At 37.9% G+C, this 19,269-nt stretch overlaps 1 protein-coding gene across 1 annotated transcript in view; it reads left to right on the forward strand.

Moving 5' to 3' along the window:
- The window catches only part of LOC136833465 (protein BCCIP homolog), a 109,354-nt gene extending 93,575 nt beyond the window's left edge, over positions 1 to 15,779 (forward strand). The window contains 3 exon segments of the mRNA XM_067095658.1: positions 11,566 to 11,725; positions 15,445 to 15,476; positions 15,478 to 15,779. Coding sequence (XP_066951759.1) covers positions 11,566 to 11,725; positions 15,445 to 15,476; positions 15,478 to 15,610 — 325 coding nt within the window. The 3' untranslated portion in view covers positions 15,611 to 15,779.
- Positions 15,780 to 19,269: the final 3,490 nt, after the last annotated feature.

A 19,269-nucleotide genomic window follows, 5' to 3' on the forward strand; every position in this document is an offset into this window, starting at 1 on the left:
AGTGATGGTCAGCTCTCGGGATTTTTGGGTTTTCCCAGTCCCAAAGAGAATAGACAAGTGTCTTCAGACAATAAAAGAATTTCTGGAACTAGATTCTTGCTCCTCCAATCAATGGTTGAGCCTTCTAGGTACCCTCTCGTCCATGGAACAATTCATCACTTTGGGAAGACTACACCTGAGACCTTTGCAATTTTTCCTCAGATCCAGCTGGAACAGGAAAAAGTTTCCGGCTCGTGTTTCTCGATAAATTTAGAAATCAAGGAGGATCTTCTTTGGTGGAGTTCCAGGAAGAGGCTATCAGAAGGGAAACCTCTTCTCCCTCTGAACCCCAGCCTAGAGTCCTTTTCAGATGCGTCCAACCTAGGTTGAGAGTCCTTTAGGTTAAAAGAAGTGTCAGGTACCTGGTCTCAAGAACAGCAAAACTGTCACGCCAATGTAAAGGAGTTACAGGCGATATTTCTGGGCCTACAGTGTTTCGCTTCAGAAGTTCAACCTCAAGACAGTAGCAGTGCATTCAGGCAGCACAACGGCACTGGCTTTCATCAAGAAACTCACTCTTTTTTCCTGTATGAAGCGGCAAGGAGTCTTCTTCTGGTTACACCAGAAGAACATACAATTGACAACGCAGTGTATCCTGGGGAAACTCAATGTTGTGGCAGATGATTTGAGCTGTCAGAAACAGATTCTTCCCACGGAATGGACATTAGACCCGTTGGTTTGTCTGGATCTGTGGAAGCTCTGGAGGAAACCCATGATAGATTTGTTTATGCGACTCCTCCAGGAATCACAGACTACTTCTCTTCTGCTCACCGTTACCAGATCCCTTAGTATGGGCGACTGATGCAATGTTGCAGGACTGGTCAGGCAAAGATCTGTATGCCTTTCCCCATTCAGTTTAGTGAGACAAGTCATCAACAAATTCCGGGGTCATCAAAACTTGTCCATGATTTTGATAGCCCCTTCTGGCCAACAAAGGAGTGGTTCCCAGATCTGCTGGAACTTCTTGCGGACTTCCCGAGACTTCTGCCCACAGAAGCAACAACTTCTCAAGCAACCTCACTTCCAACGGTTCCACCAAAACCTGTCTTCTTTGGCCCTAACAGGATTCAAACTGTTAAGTGATTGTTCAAGAAGGGGCTCTTCAAGAGCGGCTGCAGACGCTATTGTGAAGTGCAGAAGACAGTCATCCGATAAAGAATACCAGGCTAAGTGGTGTATCTTCAGGTCTTGGTGCAGACGAAATAACTTGTCCTCTTCTAATACCTCTGTAACAGAAATAGTGAACTTTCTTCTGTTCTTACGCACCACTAAAGGACTTTCCACCTCTACCATTAGTTACAAAGCAATGCTTAGCTTGGTTTTCTGCCATAGAGGAATGGACTTATAGTCTAACCAGGATTTGTCCGACCTTATTAAGTCCTTTGATGCTGCAAAGCTTAAAGAAAAACCCTTGCTGTCCTGGAATCTAGATGTAGTACTTAAGTGGCTGACCAGTTCACGCTTTGAGCCCATGCAGTCTATCTCTTTGAGGATCTTACCAGAAAAGCTTTTTCTGGTCGCCTTGGCCACTGCCAAAAGATCCAGCTAAATCCATGCTTTGGGAAAAAAATGCCGGATTTTCTCAGGGGAATGCAGTTTGCTCCTTTTCCCTAGATTTTTTGGCCGAGAATGAATCGCCATCGAATCCATGGCCTTGTTCTTTTACGATCAAGAGCTTGTCTGAGATAGTAGGCCTGTCTGAAGAAGAAGAGCTCTCTGTCCAGTAAGGCCCTAAAGTTTTATCTTTACAGAACGAAGACTATTTCTCAGGGACTTGATTTCAGAAGCACATTCCATGGTGAGCGAAGACTCTCTTTGCTCATGCAAGGTAAAAGCCCATGAGATAAGAGCAGTTGCCACGTCTTTTGACATTTAAGTGCAATTTATCCTCACATCGATTGTGCAATCAATGGTTTGGAAGTGCAAGTCAGTGTTTACATCTCATTACGTAAGGGATGTTAAAACTACTTACGATCAGTGCAGTACCATGGGTCCATTTTACGTGGCTGGCATGGTGTTGGGGGAGGAGACATAGAAAGCAATGGCCTTTCTTTAATCTCTTCACCTTGTTTAGGGTGTTGAGTTTTTTGGGGAGCCTGGGAGTACTATGTACTTGGAGCACCCTCCAATCCTTTGGTTTTAATGGTTGAGTATTGGTGTTTTTAAGTTGTTTTTTGGTGGTTATGGTGACTATATTGTTCTGGTTATTTTGTGTGGTACTGCACCCTGGGCAGGGCATCATGTTTTCTTTGTTAGCCCTCTGAAATTAGTCCATCGCTACAAAGCACCCACTGTAGTAGTAGGTCCTCAAGGCTTTACTGCCTCGCTCTACTTAATAAGATGAGCGCCAGCCAGAGGGAGTATCTACATGTAGCAGCTCTCTTATCAGGTAAGGTTCAACAACTTTGGTTCAGTGTTAGGAAATTTCTATTCTCAAACTCATCATTATTAATAATGTTTTGGGGTAGATATGTCCAGCCTTTCCACCTCCATTCAATGTGGGAATCAGGTATGTAATTACTGGGTAAATTACTTATATAAAATGACATTTTTATAATAAAATAAAGTTTTATGTATACTTACCCAGTAATTACATGAACGGAGCCCGCCCGCCTCCCCTCACTTGGACAAAGGGCATAAACAAACTGAAGCTAGGTTTGCTATGTTGTACCTCTTCTTCCCCGAAAGTGGGCGGGGCACATCGCCATAACCAAAACAATATAAAAATTTTAAGCTGCTGGTTAAAAGAAACTAATAGCTATGTAATTACTGGGTAAGTAAATATAAAACTTTATTTTATTATAAAATGTCATTTTCGAAAAATAACGCCATTTTCGAAAAATAATGTCATTTTCGATCAGGTGTCCAGTTATTTTTACAATATTCTTTAATATTTGCTGAATTATGTTCCCGTAGGGCTCCACTTGTAGTACAGTAAACCCCCCGTATTCGGGGGGGATGTGTACCTCCCCTCCCGCAAATAGCTAAAATCCACGAATACTTAAAAACACTTAGAACTGCCTATTTTGATAGTTCAAACACAAAAAAATCTCCAAAATGCTTATACCTGAGTATTTTAATAGTTTGATCACAAAAATGCATTTAGTCATGAAAATGATGTGAAAATACAGTAATTAGTGAATATTTCTTAGTGAAAAATACTGCGAATGGGCGAATTTTCCGCAAATAATGTGTATATATGTTCCACAGAGAAATCCGCGAATAGGTGAGTCCATGAATCGTGAGACCGCGAATATGGGGGATTTACTGTAGTTCTTGTGTGGCATACTTTGGATAATACTAAAGGTTATTTACAGTATGCTTTTTGTTCATAGTCTTTCATTTGCACTCTTTGGTCAATTCACACTTTGCTGTTCGGTGTGTAACTTACTTTGCTCCAGTTTTCACTTTCCACGTAAAAACACTAAACACAAGCCAGATTTAGTTTTAGGTATTTGACATGTAGGTAGGTCCAAAAATACTTGAAATAATTATTATATAATACAGTTAATGATGTTGCATCTTTGCATACCTTCTGTTTTCTCCTTCCATTCATGAGTTTTAGTTCTTGTTATATCACCACTTTCTGTCAAAGTAAATGACTAAATCTATTTCAGTTTTAAAGAAACGAAATAAATTTTCTATATATTCATTTCATAATTTCCCAAGGGGGATTAGTGCCATCAGTATGTCTTATGTGGTGCATTGTATGCATTATTTAAGGTTCTTTGCAGCATCTCTTCTGCCCCTAGCTGCAACCCTTTTCATTCTTTTTACTGTATTGCTATTCATATTCTATTTCTTCCTTCTTACTTTCCATCCTCTCCTAACAGTTATTTCTTAGTGCACCTTTTAAGATATTTTTACTCGATTTCCTTTGAGTGCTGAATGGCCGATAGGTCCCAGTGCTAGGCCTTTGACCTAAATTTTATATTCCATTACATTCCTTAGTTTACAAATGTCATATTGTAGCAGAAAATTACTGCAAACACTAATATAATATTGAGAAGATTCACTTGTATGCCTCAAAGAAAAACAAACTTTAAAAAGAGACTTTGCTCTGCACAATCCCTTCTTGCTATTATTATAAGGAGCATTATTTAAGTGTGATTATGTAAGTTGAAAAAGAATGAACAATAACCTCATTACTGCATAGCAGAATTCAGCTGGACTTTGTACTTAACTTTCAAAAACTATCCTTAAATCTTGACCACATTTGTTTTACTGCACTTTCTTAATATGCCAAATTGCTTAGAGAGCAAGGTAAAAGAAAATAACCTGCAAAATGCACTAGTATTTGTTGTGCGTCCATCAAGTGTCATGTTTTCACAAGAAAAATCCAAATTACAGATAGCTGAGCCATTTCACTAATTCCCCATCCGACTGTTTGATTCGGTAACAGAAAGCTATTGAATGAATGAATGGTATACTCACATGTTAACATTACTGTTAGTAGTAATGAATCCAGAAATGAACTTCATTGCAATATGGCTTGGGGTTTACATTCACTGTGACATTATTGAACAGATATTCTATACTGATTAAGGCATTATGATGATGATTTTGTTGGCCAAGTTATTTTGAATACCAGAATATGAAAATAGCCAGATGTCATACTATTCAAGTTAAAGACAAACTTGTTCTGACTTAGCATTCAGATACAATGTATCAGTGTCCTGGAGGTCTCTCTCTCTCTCTCTCTCTCTCTCTCTCTCTCTCTACTCCAGAGCTTTCTCCATTACTCCAAAGCTGTGTCTTATTGTGTTTCATTTCTGTTACATGAAAGCTTCATATAAGTAATTTACCAAGTAATTATGTAACTATAGTTTCTAACTCGCACAGCACCCTTTATTTAAAAAATCGTGATAGCACTTTGATAATTTAGTGTAGGTGACAAGCCCCGCCCACTAACGGGATTATTGGAAACGACTTAACAGAAAACCTCATACTCTTTGTGTCGGCTGTAGAGTAACATCAGGGTTTTGCTGCAGCTTTTGTTTACTGATTTTCGGTTGTTGGCTGGATTTCGGTGAAATATTATCGCTTATTTGAGTAGCCTTCAAGCTTAAATAGCTTTCAGGATAATTTTTTTCTAGTTCCCTGGTTATTATTATGTCTGATTCAAGTTCACCTAGTTCTGCTATTATAGTGAAAGTTGCAAGACCAGATTAATCAAATCTTCGTATGATTCTCATACAATTTGCAGTAACTGTAGTGGTCAGAAATATAGTAGGGAGAAAGCTTGTGCTAAATGTAATTATTATCAAAAGTAGAAGGTATGTGATCTCAACTAGACAAGTAAGAGAGGGGTAGACAAAGGAAAGCGGCCTCTAGAGCCTAGAAACAAGCTTCCCTTAGCCTAGTTTTCTACCCCAGTGCAGTGAGAGGGCACAGGGACGGTCAGTCCAGGTGCTGCCGTGAATGGGTGCATGTTAGGTGGGGTGGGGTCCTCCAACCACCCCTCATCACTTTCGGATGAACGGCCTTCACCTAAGCTGCCGTGGACGCTGCGACCTTCTCACGGGACCGGTCCATGCGCCCGCACACGCACACGCGCGCCGGGCACAACTTCACACTCCCCCTCCCCACTGACCCATCTCTCTCACTTTCACCATCACTTTCTGTCTCGTCCCCACCAGCCACAATTGGTGCCTCCTCCTCCTCCTCCTGAGACTCTCCCTCATAAGCACTGAAACCACTGAACTCCAGTTCACTTTCATGCTGTGGCTCTTGTATGGACATTGGGGGCAAATACTCGTCATCATTGACATCGGGCGTGATGTCCTCATCACTAGATGACCAACTGCCATCAAAATGAGGACTTTCCACCTGCTCTCGATCGAGCTCCAACAAGTACTCATCAATGTCCTTTTGTTGGAGGCCTCCCAAATGCTTACGAATGTCCCTCAGGACACCCCGATGCTTCCTAGGGGTCGTAAAAGGCACAGGATGTGGTCCTTGGTCCCTTTCGGCCACACGTGGCCGCACAACACGGCGTTGAAAAGCTGGGTCACCTTGGGTGCTTGGTCCCTCTCCAGCATCCAAATCTAAAACTCACCTCACACGCTCACTACCGACAGGCAATACGCGCCTTTCACGGTCCTGACGACGTTGGGACATCTCTGCAAACGTCCTATTGAGTCACAAATACGCTAACACTCACATAAGTTCTGCAAAACACAAATGCGTCGAGAAATCGCTCTCCGACGATGCGTCGCTGATGCTTTGTAGTGCGAGAAGAAAGAAATTTGCGCATGTGCAGCTGATTCATGCTTGTAAACAAAACAACAGCTTGATCCGTGAACTCCCAGCATCCTCAAGGCGCGTGATTTAAAATCTTTCGCAAACTAGGCCTATAACTATTTTTCCGGGAATATTTAAAAATTTTTGTAGTCGACGTATTTTACGTCCACTTGGCACCCGACAGACAATTTTTGTCAATGTAAAATATGTCCAGTCGGCGTTTAAGGTCACATTTTTGGGGCTCCATTTTCTTTGAATGATGCCTGCTGCCGACGTCAGGCAATATTGGAGGTGGAATTTTTTTAAGTATACCCAATGTGCCCGGCATTATGCCCCATGATGGTTTCCTGGTGTTGGACAGGTATTTCAACGCCTTCAACCAAAGGGCCATACCCCGGAATAACCCAGATCGCCTCATCTTTGTCCGCCCAGTGTTGGACTACATTCGTGAATGGTGCCAGTTTCTCGTGGTTTCTTCCAAGAACCTTTCTTTGGATGAGGGGATGATGCCATACAAAGGGCGTCTGAGCATAAAAGTATACAACCCCAAGAAGCCAAAGAAATATGGTGTGAAGTTATTTTTATTACGGAATCCAACACTGGATACGTTGTGGACTTCTGTGTGTATTCCGGGTCTTCTCCACACTGCATGACACTGTCTTCGGTCTTGTGGATCGTTTCCGTAACCAGGATACCACCTGTTTATGGATAATTATTATAACTCGGTAGCCCTGGCCCAGGAACTGTATGAAGCAGGTGTGCATGTCAGTGGTACCCTTCGGTTGGTGTGTGGGGCCCCAAATGTCCTCAAGAGGTTTGCTAGCCAGCTGCAACATCTGGCAAGAGGAGACAGAGTGGCGGCAGAAGGGAGATGTCTTCGTCATCTGTTGGAAGGGGGTCCGACTCATGCCCATGATTACGAGGAGTCATGAGCCCATCCAAGAAGAGGTCGTTCAGCGGAAGAAGACATGTCAGCAGGGCCGAGTTACGTATGAAGAGTTTCGTGTCCAACGGCCTACTGTCATTGGGCACTACAGTAGGCACATGGGAGGAGTTGATCTCTTTGATTAACTCATCCAGTATTATCCCTTCGCCAGGAGAACCAGGAGGTGGACACGCAAGCTCCTCAAATACCTCCTTCAGTTGGCCCTCCAGAATGCCTACATCCTCTACTGTGGGTACAACTCAGACACCCGGAGGTTGTCCCACATCCAGTTTCTTGAGGTGGCCGGGAATGCCCTCATAAACTTTAATCCTGAGGAGTGGCCTTTCAATACCGCCCCCCTTTCCCGAGCTCCAGATCTGCCCCGAGAGGATAGGGCAGATGTCGCTAGGAGGGCCAACCTCGGTCGTCCTGCTCCTGCCGACGCCGCCTTGATGATGCCGCCCCTGCTGATGCCGCCGCCCCTGCTGTCCCTGTTGCCGCCTTCCCTCACATTCCAATGTCCTGCCTGGTAGTGGACCCTGTGTGTCGGCTGCAGGCAGGGGATCACACACTGCTACCTGCAAGGTAGCACTTTGCAGGATCGGGGATCTGTAATATATATATATATATATATATATATATATATATATATATATATATATATATATATATATATATATATATATATATATATATATATATATATATATATATATATATATATATATATATATATATATATATATATATATATATATATATATATATATATATATATATATATATATATATATATATATATATATATGTATGAATGTCTTTTCCTGTAATACTACAGTGTAATATGAATATAAGAAGGCCCATAAAACAAAGCATAACAAGAGCACAAAAGATCAGTACGTTACGCTCGGAGAGTTCGGGGATTTTCCTACATATCAGAAATACAGGACATGTCATAAACTGAAGTGGGACGGAGTTAGTTTGCAAAAGTAGCTGTCCGTACAAAAGAAAGATGCTGGAATCTGCTATCATCAATCAAACCAACAATATGAACCTGTCAGGAGGACATTGGAAATCGGACGACATCGACGCCTAATCCTCAGACCCTCCTGAAGAAGATGACCCAAGAAACGCGACCTCCAGATCCGTCGCCAAACGGAGCTAATGAGGCCAAAACCACTAGGAATTGGTCATTCTCCTCCTTCTTAGGAAACGGTCACTCATACCATCGGAGACTTAAAGCCACACCTTTATGTTTTGTATATATACCCTTGTAACATCTCATCTGTCCATATTCTACCAGTGAACAGGGGCACAGAAGCAAGTGCCCAAAATATATGGTTTCAACGTTCAAATAGTGTTTTATGGGCCTTCTTATATTCATATATATGTGCATATATATATATATATATATATATATATATATATATATATATATATATATATATATATATATATATATATATATGGGTATTTTTTGGTAAGCAGAAAATCTAACATTCTAGTGATATTCAATCATTTACCTTCATTTTGCAACAAACAGGAAGTCTCTAGCACAATATTTCGATTTATGGTGAATTTTTGAAAAAACCTTTTTCCTTCCCTCCGCACACGCTAACTCTGCTGAAAATCTCAGAATTTCTTTAGTCACCTTGTTGTAATTTTCACACTTTTCTATTAGGCATTACATAAAGTGTTATACATGAAAATGTGTGCAATTTCATGTATATACAACAAAAATAACTCATGGTTGTAGCTTTTATCAGTTTTGAAATATTTTCATATAAATCATGATAAGTGCCAAAATTTAAACCTACAGTCAACTTTGACTCGACCGAAATGGTAAAAAAATGCAATTCTAAGCTAAATCTCTTACATTCTAGTAACATTCAATCATTTACCTTCATTTTGCAACAAGCGGGAAGTCTCTAGCACAATATTTCGATTTATGGTGAATTTTTGAAAAACTTTTCCTTCCCTCCACGTACTAACTCTGCTGAAAATCTCAGAATTTCTGTAGTCACCTTGTTGTAATTTTCACACAGTTTTCTATTAGGCGTTACATAAAGTGTTATACATGAAAATGTGTGCAATTTCATGGAGAATACAACAAAAATAACTCATGGTTGTAGTTTTTATCAGTTTTGAAATATTTTCATATAAATCACGGTAAGTGCCAAAATTTCAACCTTCGGTCAACTTTGGCTCGACTGAAATGGTCGAAAATGGAATTGTGAGCTAAAACTCTTACATTCTAGTAACATTTTATCATTTACCTTCATTTTGCAACAAACGGGAAGTCTCTAGCACAACATTTCGATTTATGGTGAATTTTTGAAAAAACTTTTTCCCTTACCTCCGCAAGACGCTAACTCTGCTGAAAATCTCAGAATTTCTTTAGTCACCTTGTCATAATTTTTGCACCATTTTCTACCAGGCGTTGCAGAAAGTGTTATACATGAAAATGTGCTCAATATCCTGTAGAATACAACAAAAAATAACTCATGGTTGTAGCTTTTATCAGTTTTGAAATATTTTCATATAAATCACGACAAGTGCCAAAATTTCAACCTTCAGTCAACTTTGACTCGACCGAAATGGTAAAAATGCAATTGTAAGCTAAATCTCTTACAGTCTAGTAATATTCAATAATTTACCTTCATTTTGCAACAAATGAGAAGTCTCTAGCACAATATTTTGATTTATGGTGAATTTTTGAAAAAAACTTTTTTTACGTCTGCTTAATGAATTCATGCATCATTTTGTGATAATATTTTCTCTGTGTTGCTTTGATTGTTTTACAATTTGTTATATACCAAAATCATCGCAATTTAGTGTACTATACAACAAAAAAAAAACTCATTAGCTTTAACCGTTTTGTTCACGCTGCGATTTGTATACAATTATATATGAAATTTTTTTTTCACACTGTCATATATTTCAGTATTTATATATGATAATGATATTTTTTCATTTCTGATGGTTGCATACTAAACTTCAGGCAATGAGAAAAAAAGGAGCCAAAAATGAACTCTTAATCTTAAAAACTAAGCATGCTGTGATTTTTTGAAAAAAACTTTCTTTCCACTTTGGCGCTAACTCCCAAACCCAGCCGGCATACGGCAGACACTTTTGTAAATAGAGGCTTGGCGTTTAAAGGTTAACAAGTATGTTTCTGTTTTCAACCCAGCTCATTTTTCACATCGTAATCAAGACTGCAAGAGAAAGTAAGGATCGTATCTACACTTAGAGTTTGTGGGAGCACATGCAAGCTTCTGTCAGATAGTTGATGACTTATTAATATTAGATTCAGTAATGGAGTTTATAGAATTCATGAAGAATCCAAGGGAGTGGTAATGTAAATGTTTATATTTAAAGAAATCAAATTGTTTGATAAGAATTATTACTTATAACAAATGATTTTCTCATCAGTGATGTTTGATGCTTGTGACATAGGTTGATAAAGTAATAGATAAGTTGTTTGTTACTGCTCTCATCATGATTACGGCTGCAGTCTCCTTAATATTAGAGTACAGTAATTGGGATCAGAGTGGTCTTGTACATCATGCTTTATGAAAGATTATTGTAATGGTACGTCTGTTTCGGTAATGATAATCACCTCCAACGCAATGCAACTCAAAGCCATAGTGAAATTGTGCTATTCATGTTTTGTAATTTCACTTTCACTCATCTTCAGTCTAAAATCTCATAATTTTCATCCAAGTAGGACTAAGTTTTCCTACTCCTTTTGGTGCCCAGAGGAGTCTAGTTTACACCATCACTTACTATTCTATCGGGTGATGCAAAAGACACAAGCCATCTCTACCTCCCCTTCAGTATTATTTCATCAATATGAGGAACATTTGTAATTTTCCTAGTGGTATCATTTCTCACTCTATCCTGCTGTCTGATCCATAATATTCTCCTTAAAGCTTCTTTCTGAAATTTACGTAATTAGTCTTGGTTTTACTCTTCAGTACCATGATTCATGTCCATAGACATTAAACTATATAGGTTGTACTAAACAAAAATATGTAAATATGCTAGGATTCTGTAGTAGACAGGGATATCATAGAAGTAATTAGTGATTTTAATGAAAGATTAGCCTTAGTATTACCTGTTCCAGTAGTGATCAGAAAACCAGGGGGCTGTGGTATGATAATCCTGCACGTTGAACCTATCGAGTTACTTCACTGTACTAGAAATTTTACCAAATGGATTAGCCAAAAGCATATATTAAACACAATACAGCTTTGGTGTTAGCTGTAGAAGTGAGAGAATAATTTATTAATTATTTTGTGTGTATATCATAATTTTTAATGTTTGTGACTTAGTCTTTTTATCAATTATACTTACAGGAAGGAGCTTGAAGAAGCCAAAACTAAGAAGATGCCCTATGACTTTGCATACCTCATTCTTATTTGCAAAGTGTTTAAACATGAGAAGAAAAAGAAGAAGAAAAATAAAACTGTTGAAACTGAGATCTGGAGCAATCCAGAGGAAGAAGTCATAGCTGAAGTAAGTTATGTCTTATTAATTTGGAGTTTTTATGTATGAGATTTAGAGGCAAAAAAATTACAATTAGCAAATTTGCCTTATATGGGAAAATGGTTGTACAAAGCATTCCTGTGATTTGAAAGTAGGTTATGTTGTCATTGGTGGGGTGTTAACAATAATTACTAGGGAACTCATTTACTGTAATATCATTATGAAAAGTATTTCACCAGCATTCTTGAAGGTATGAGCCCCTTTGTTACGTAACTTACATAATCTAGTCCCTATGATTTCTGTAGATAGTGTTCTGTTTGGCTATTTTGATTATTTCCTCAATAAACCAACACTAGTGATCCAGTGTTAATCCTGGCAGTATGTGTTTATTTCCTCAATAAACCAACACTAGTGATCCAGTGTTAATCCTGGCAGTATGTGTTACTTTTAGCCTTGCTCCTCGGAGTAATAATTTCTGTTTTATTCATAAGCTTAATTAAGGGAGTAACAAATAGAAAAAGGAGCAAACATGGACTCTCTGCTTCGTAACACTCTGAGCTCATCGCAGATGTCACATTTAGCTTAATTTTCTCTTAAATTTATGTCTCTGGACATCAAATCTTGTATTTTAGTCAATGGTTAGAAGACAAGTATTCATGTAATTATGATAGCATATAAGCATTGACGTTTGAAACTTAAAAAAAACCTATTGGAAAGTTAGAATATCAAGTTGAAAATGCTTTTTAACACACCTAATGAATATCATGACCTAGGCTAGCTTACCTTAAACAACCTACATTAGTTTACAGTTGGGCAGAATCATTAACATCGAACTTGGTGTTATGATGAAGTGTTCAGTATCTTGCAATTTATTGTATAGTATACTGAAAGTGAAAAGTAGAAGGCTTTATAGGTACCCATCATTAACATAACCTTGATCATTATTAGGCAAAGGTATAGCTGGTCTTCTAGCTATGTAACAGATAATGTCTCCATCTCATTAACTGGCTCAGTGGATTTTATTGATGCCAGTGTTTTCACAGCATCACTGATTTAAGATAGTCTAGATAGTTGATTGCAAAAGTCAAAGTTCCTTGCGATGGCCATTACTGTACTGGCACTGTGCCTTTATGCTTGATGATTACTCTGAATTTCCTTGCAAGATTAATTGCCTTCTTCCTTTTACCTGTAGCTGGAGACAGATGGGTGTTTTGAAGACATGGATGCATAAAAAGACAGTGTAGATACAGCAGGGTATAAAAAAGAAAAGACAGTGTAGATACAGGAAGGTATGAAAAAAAAGACCCCAGAGCATAGTGGCTGTACAGTATACACTAATGACTTTATATCAGGTTAGGAGATGAGAAGTACTACTGCTGCCTGGATGCCCAGCATTCATGAGAGAGTATCTTACTGCATATTGCTTGTCTTGGAAAAAATAAAATGTAGAAAACAGTTTCTGTTGAATTGAAAATTCATGCAATTTATCCAAATTTTTCTTCTGGTATGTAATTACTGGATAATTTTTATATTCATAAACACAGAATTGACTTGCATTGGGAAAGGGATTAACCCTTAAACGCCGACTAGACGTATCGTAAGTTGACTAAAATTGTCTGTCGGATGACAAGCGGATGTACCGAACGTCGACTACAAAAAATTTCAACCTTCGGTCAACTTTGACTCGACCAAAATGGTCGAAAAGTGCAATTGTAAGCTAAAACGCTTACATTCCAGTAATATTCAATCATTTACCTTCATTTTGCAACAAATTGGAAGTCTCTAGCACAATATTTCGATTTATGGTGAATTTTTGAAAAAAATTGGAAGTCTCTAGCACAAAATTTCGATTTATGGTGAATTTTTGAAAAAACTTTTTCCTTACGCTCTGCTTGCGGTAACTCGGCTGAGAATTTCAGAAATTCTTTCGTCATTTTGTTGTAATTTTTGCACCATTTTATATTAGCCGTTACATAAAGTTTTATATATGAAAATGTGTGCAGTTTCATGTAAAATACAACAAAAAACAACCCATGGTTGTAGCTTTTATCAGTTTGGAAATATTTTCATATAAATCACGTTAAGTGCCAAAATTTCAACCTTCGATCAACTTTGACTCAACCGAAATGGTCGAAAAACGCAATTGTAAGCTAAAACTCTTACATTTTAGTAATATTCAATCATTTACCTTCATTTCGCAACAAATTGGAAGTCTCTAGCACAATATTTTGATTTATGGTGAATTTTTGAAAACAACTTTTTCCTTACATCCGTCTTGCTAAAACTCGGCCAAACATCTCGGAAATTCTTTCGTCACTTTGTCGTAATGTTTGCACCATTTTATATTAGTCGTTACATAAAGTTTTATATATGAAAATGTGTGCAATTTCATGTAGAATACAACAAAAAATAACTCATGGTTGTAGCTTCTATCAGTTTTGAAATATTTTCATATAAATCAGTGTGCCAAAATTTCAACCTTCGGTTAACTTTGACTCGACCGAAATGGTCAAAAAACGCAATTGTAAGCTAAAACTCTTACATTCTAGTAATATTCAATCATTTACCTTCGTTTTGCAACAAATTGGAAGTCTCTAGCACAATCTTTCGATTTATGGTGAATTTTTGAAAAAAACTTTCCTTATGTCCGCGCTGTAACTCGGCCGAACATCTCAGAAATTCTTTTGTCACTTTGTTGTAATGTTTGCACCGTTTTATATTAGTCGTTACATAAAGTTTTATATATGAAAATGTGTGCAATTTCATGTAGAATACAACCTAAAATAACTCATGGTTGTAGCTTTTATCCATTTTGAAATATTTTCATATAAATCACGATAAATAGAAAAAATTCGATCTTCGGTCAACTTTAATTCGACCGAAATGGTCGAAAACTGCAATTGTAAGCTAAAACACTTACAGTCTAGTAATATTCAATCAATTACCTTCATTTTGCAACAAACGGGAAGTCTCCAGCACAATATTTTGATTTATGGTGAATTTTTGAAAAAAACATTTTTTTACGTCCGCACATTACGAATTCATGCATCATTTTGTGATAATATTTTCTCTGTGTTGCTTTGATCGTTTTACAATTTGTTATTTACCAAAATCATTGCAATATTTTCTCTGTGTTGCTTTGATCGTTTTACAATTTGTTATATACCAAAATCATCGCAATTTAGTGTACAATACACGGGGAAAAAAAATAACTCATTAGCTTTAACTGTTTTGCTCACAGCGCGATTGTATACAATTATATATGAAATTTTTTTTCGTGCTGTCATATATTTCAATATTTATATATGATAATGATATTTTTTTTCATTTCTAATGGTTGCATACTAAACTTCAGGCAACGTCAAAAAAGGAGCCAAAAATGAACTCTTAATCTTAGAAACTAAGCGTGCTGTGATTTTTTGAAAAAAACTTTTTTTCCGCTTCGGCGCTAACTCCCAAACGCCACTGGCATACGGCAGACACTTTCATAAATTGAGGCTCGGCGTTTAAGGGTTAATTTACTTACATTTTCCTTAATTTAGACATCTTTAGCAATAGTTTACTCATTGTTTTGATTTTAATATTCAGTAAATTCATGAGAGGTTGGTAGGACTTGATTTAGGATCCCTGTTCGCAAAAACAGCTGTTCTCTTTTGCACACTTGAATTAAGCATGCATGTCCTACTATGATCAGTTTTTCTCTAAAAGGTCAGTTATGTAAGACTTAAACATGGATTTTCTATTTCCAGGAATCTTTGGCTAGTTTTGATTACATAGTGAAAGGATAAGGCAGTGTCTGATGACTGGGATGAAGATGATCCACAGTATACACCCTTCAGAAGAGTGTTGCTGCTAGATGCTAATCGCCTGCCAGAAATTTTGTCCAAGGTTAAGCAAGCCATTTATCAGTCTTGAAAATTATGAACTGCTTTTTCTACATCTGGAGACCTTCATAGAAAATTTTGCCTATTTAGAAAATTATGAACTGCTTTTTCTACATCTGGAGACCTTCACTGAAAATTTTGCCTATTTAAAATGATGTTGAAAATGCTTGAATGTAGGAAATAAAGTTTCACAAGCCATACATCTGTGCTTTCACTATGCCTGGTCAACCTTCAGAGTATGAAATTTGATTATGTGGTTAAAATACAGTAACTTGTGTTAATGTTAAACCTCTGAAATCATGAAACCCTGTATATTCTTAGTATGTGACCACTTAAGGATCGCTGGTTTCCGACTTTTTTAACGACAGCTTGTTGATATATAGGGGTTTGTTAAAGGATATTGTGTGGAACTTCTGGGGAAAAAATTTTTGTTCAGTGACCTTAGGTTTTGTGGACGCCAGAGCATTTTTCGCCAAAAATGGCCATTTTCAAAATGCATCTCCTCCTTGCTTTTTGGTTTTAAGGGATGAGATTTGAACCACGTATAAAACACATATGGACCTTCGATACAAAGCCGGGGGATTTTTGATTTTTCAATTATTTTTCGAGATATGAATTTTTTTTTTTTTTTTAATGAAATTTTCCTGAAAAATTACAGAAAAAATTGCCAAAAATCAGAAACTCAAAATATTAAAAATCCCCGGCTTTGTTTTAATCTACCATGTTTCCCCATGTTATATTTAAAATTTCATTTAGATTGGTCCAATACTAAGGGAGGAGATGCATTTTAAAGGCGAAAAACTTATGTTTTGAGAAACGGGCCTTCAAAGTTTTAGTTACATAAAAAAAGTAAAAGGGACTTCAAAGACTGTTACAATTAATTCTATGGTTTTAATTTTTATTTTTGGGTATTAATTAATGCAAAATGATTATAAATAAGAATATTAATTGATTATTTATGTGCCTAAGACACATTCTTATAAATTTTAGGTTCCTGGTCCCCCCCTGTCTGATCTTGCTGCAAGGTATTACTCTAGGGTATCATAGTTGCCTACACTTTTTTATTAGTGTCTCGAATCCATCCCTTGCCAAATGGATCCTGGGAATTACTTTACATTCACAATTAGGGATTCGTGATTCAAGTAATTCATCAAGTCTTGCTTCACTTATTATGATAATTTTATTTTCAGGATCGTCTATAATATCAGCCTCCGAGCTACTGCTTTCTTTTTCTAAAATATCTTTGCCCTTTGGTAGTGACGAACAAATAAAGAGGCGTTTAGGGGTGAATGTGGCTGGTCTCTGCTCAGCAGAGATCGCTGCCTGCGCCGTTTGATGGGCGACAGCTCTCTCTCTCTCTCCGTCGCTCCATTCCCCTCTATGGCACTAATTTCTTGAACTCTTCTACTTCTCGCCTGGACTTTTCCACTTGGCTTTTCCGCATTCTAGAAGCATGAAGTGAACTCTTGGACCTTTTAGGCACGGTGAAAAACAAAACACCGCAGAAAATACAGAGTTCAGTCAAGGCTAGCGAGCATGAAAACGTGTCCTTCTAGCTTGAAGTTTATAGGCAACTCGGCCACAGTCGGCGTCATGGTATGACGTGTGCGTTGTCATGGCTAGGAATAACTAAAAGGTGCCGAGTAGGATATTATTGACATTATACATTTCATTTCAAAGGAAGTTTTCGTAATATATATCGGAAAACTATACCAGACTAAATCATTTGTGCTACTGGTGTTTTATGGGTATATAGTTATTGTTACATTTTAGGCCATAACTAGAGAAATACGGCAAATTTTAGCATAATATTTCGTGGACACATTCTTGAACCCTATACGAAGCCATAGAATTTTTTTCAGCAAATCGAATTTTTTAAAGATTATTGGGTTTTTTTAGGCGGCCGATCCCCTTAATATATAAAAAGGTTATCATCCTGTTAGCTGCCATAATTACTATACTGTAGGTGTGGAACTAAGTTTTATCAGAATTTTCCAGGTTCTCGGCTCAGTTTAGATATGGACTAGAGACAAACCAGTCGTAAATGTAATGGATGTTGCAGTCCCTGAATCATTGATTACTGCTCTTTGGTCTAGAGACAAACCAGTCATAAATATAATGGGTGTTGCAGTCTCTGAATCATTGATTACTGCTCTTTGCAAAATTTTGGCACTATGCTTCCCAACACAATCCTTGAGGTGGTTATCCTGATTTACTATTTGATTAGCAGGCAGTGTTACAAACATAAGTGTTGACAACCTTTAGGCATGCTTTCAAAACTTGGCATGTGTAGTACTTGACCATGCTTGATAAAAAGTACTATATAAAAGAGTTTTATGTGGTGGGAAGTCGTTTAAAGAATGCTAGTGCAGGGATTAGGATCACAGTAACACATTGAGTATATTTTGAATTTGATTGTAATTGTATTTGGTTCATACCATAAAATATGCCATTGTATTTACTGTTAAGGGTATAATGCATAAGTGAAATTGCTATGAAAATAAGGTGAAGTATGAAGTAAGTATGTTAAGAATATGAAGCAACTAATAAAAAACAAAGGAAAGCAAAATAAGGGAAGAATAGAGAAAGCATGATAAATTAATTAGCAAAATCAGACACTTAAGATAAAGGCAAGGTAGAGAAACTACTATGTAAGTACAAGGACCAGCACTTATGTCTGGCAGTGGCTCATTGACAGATTGTCACCACTACATCATCACAGCAGAATATTTTTACGGAATCATAAGGAGGAAAGTGAAAGTTAGGGTAAAAGCAAGGACCATTTATTATCCCACAACTTAGAAAGTTAATTGTAATAAATCTTTTGTATTTTTATCATTGTGTTTTTATGGTTACATTCCAAAACAAGTGGCAACACCTTTGAATCAGATGAGTAAGAAAATATTTTTGTTATATAAATGTCTAAATACATTAATGGAACGTAAACAAATGCTAATTGTTCCGACACAATATACAAACCCTCGGTCCTTTACATTAGGAGATACTTTCAGGCGTAGGCTGGAAAACGGCCGTTGAACTTCAACAAGGTGGTTAGGCAGTTACTGTCCGGGAGGCGGGAGAACCGCCTGCCCGGATGTAAACATTCCAATTTGCTTTTGGCCGTCGTAGCGCACGGACGTTGTTCTTCGCTCTCTGCCTGACTGCATCTTTTCCTTTCATCATTCTTGGTGGGAATTTTCCTGTTTTTTTGTTACGGATAAATCATCTAAATCCTCCCATCCCCAGTGTGTGTGTCCTGGGGTGGGAGGAAAAAAGTGTAATTCGTTTAGATCTAGAGTCGATGTGGACCCACACGCTCTCTGCACATCTTGCAGGGGGCGGGTGTGTTCACGCGACTACTTGTGATGAGTGTTGTTTGTGGTCCTCCGAGCAATGGGGCAAGTTCAAAGGGAGGAGAACTTACCGTCATAAGCCTACCAAGGAGTCGTCCAAGGGAAATACGCCCCCGACGACCCCGTTGGTGGCCGATGTTTCGGGTTCATTTCTACCTCCCAGCGAACTTCCTCTTCTTGCTCCCTCTCCCTCGGGTGAGGACTCCCCCTCCCCTTCCTCTTACGTTTCTTCGTTTGTGGAAGGGCACGGGGGAGAGTTGGACCGCGGCATCCTCTCGGAAGTCTCTTCCCGTTCCGGAGGGGAGTTTTTCCCTTTGGAGCGAGTGGAGACTTCTTC

The sequence above is a fragment of the Macrobrachium rosenbergii genome, chromosome 51 (genome assembly GCF_040412425.1).
Source record: "Macrobrachium rosenbergii isolate ZJJX-2024 chromosome 51, ASM4041242v1, whole genome shotgun sequence".
NCBI classification, from domain to species: Eukaryota; Metazoa; Arthropoda; class Malacostraca; order Decapoda; family Palaemonidae; genus Macrobrachium; species Macrobrachium rosenbergii.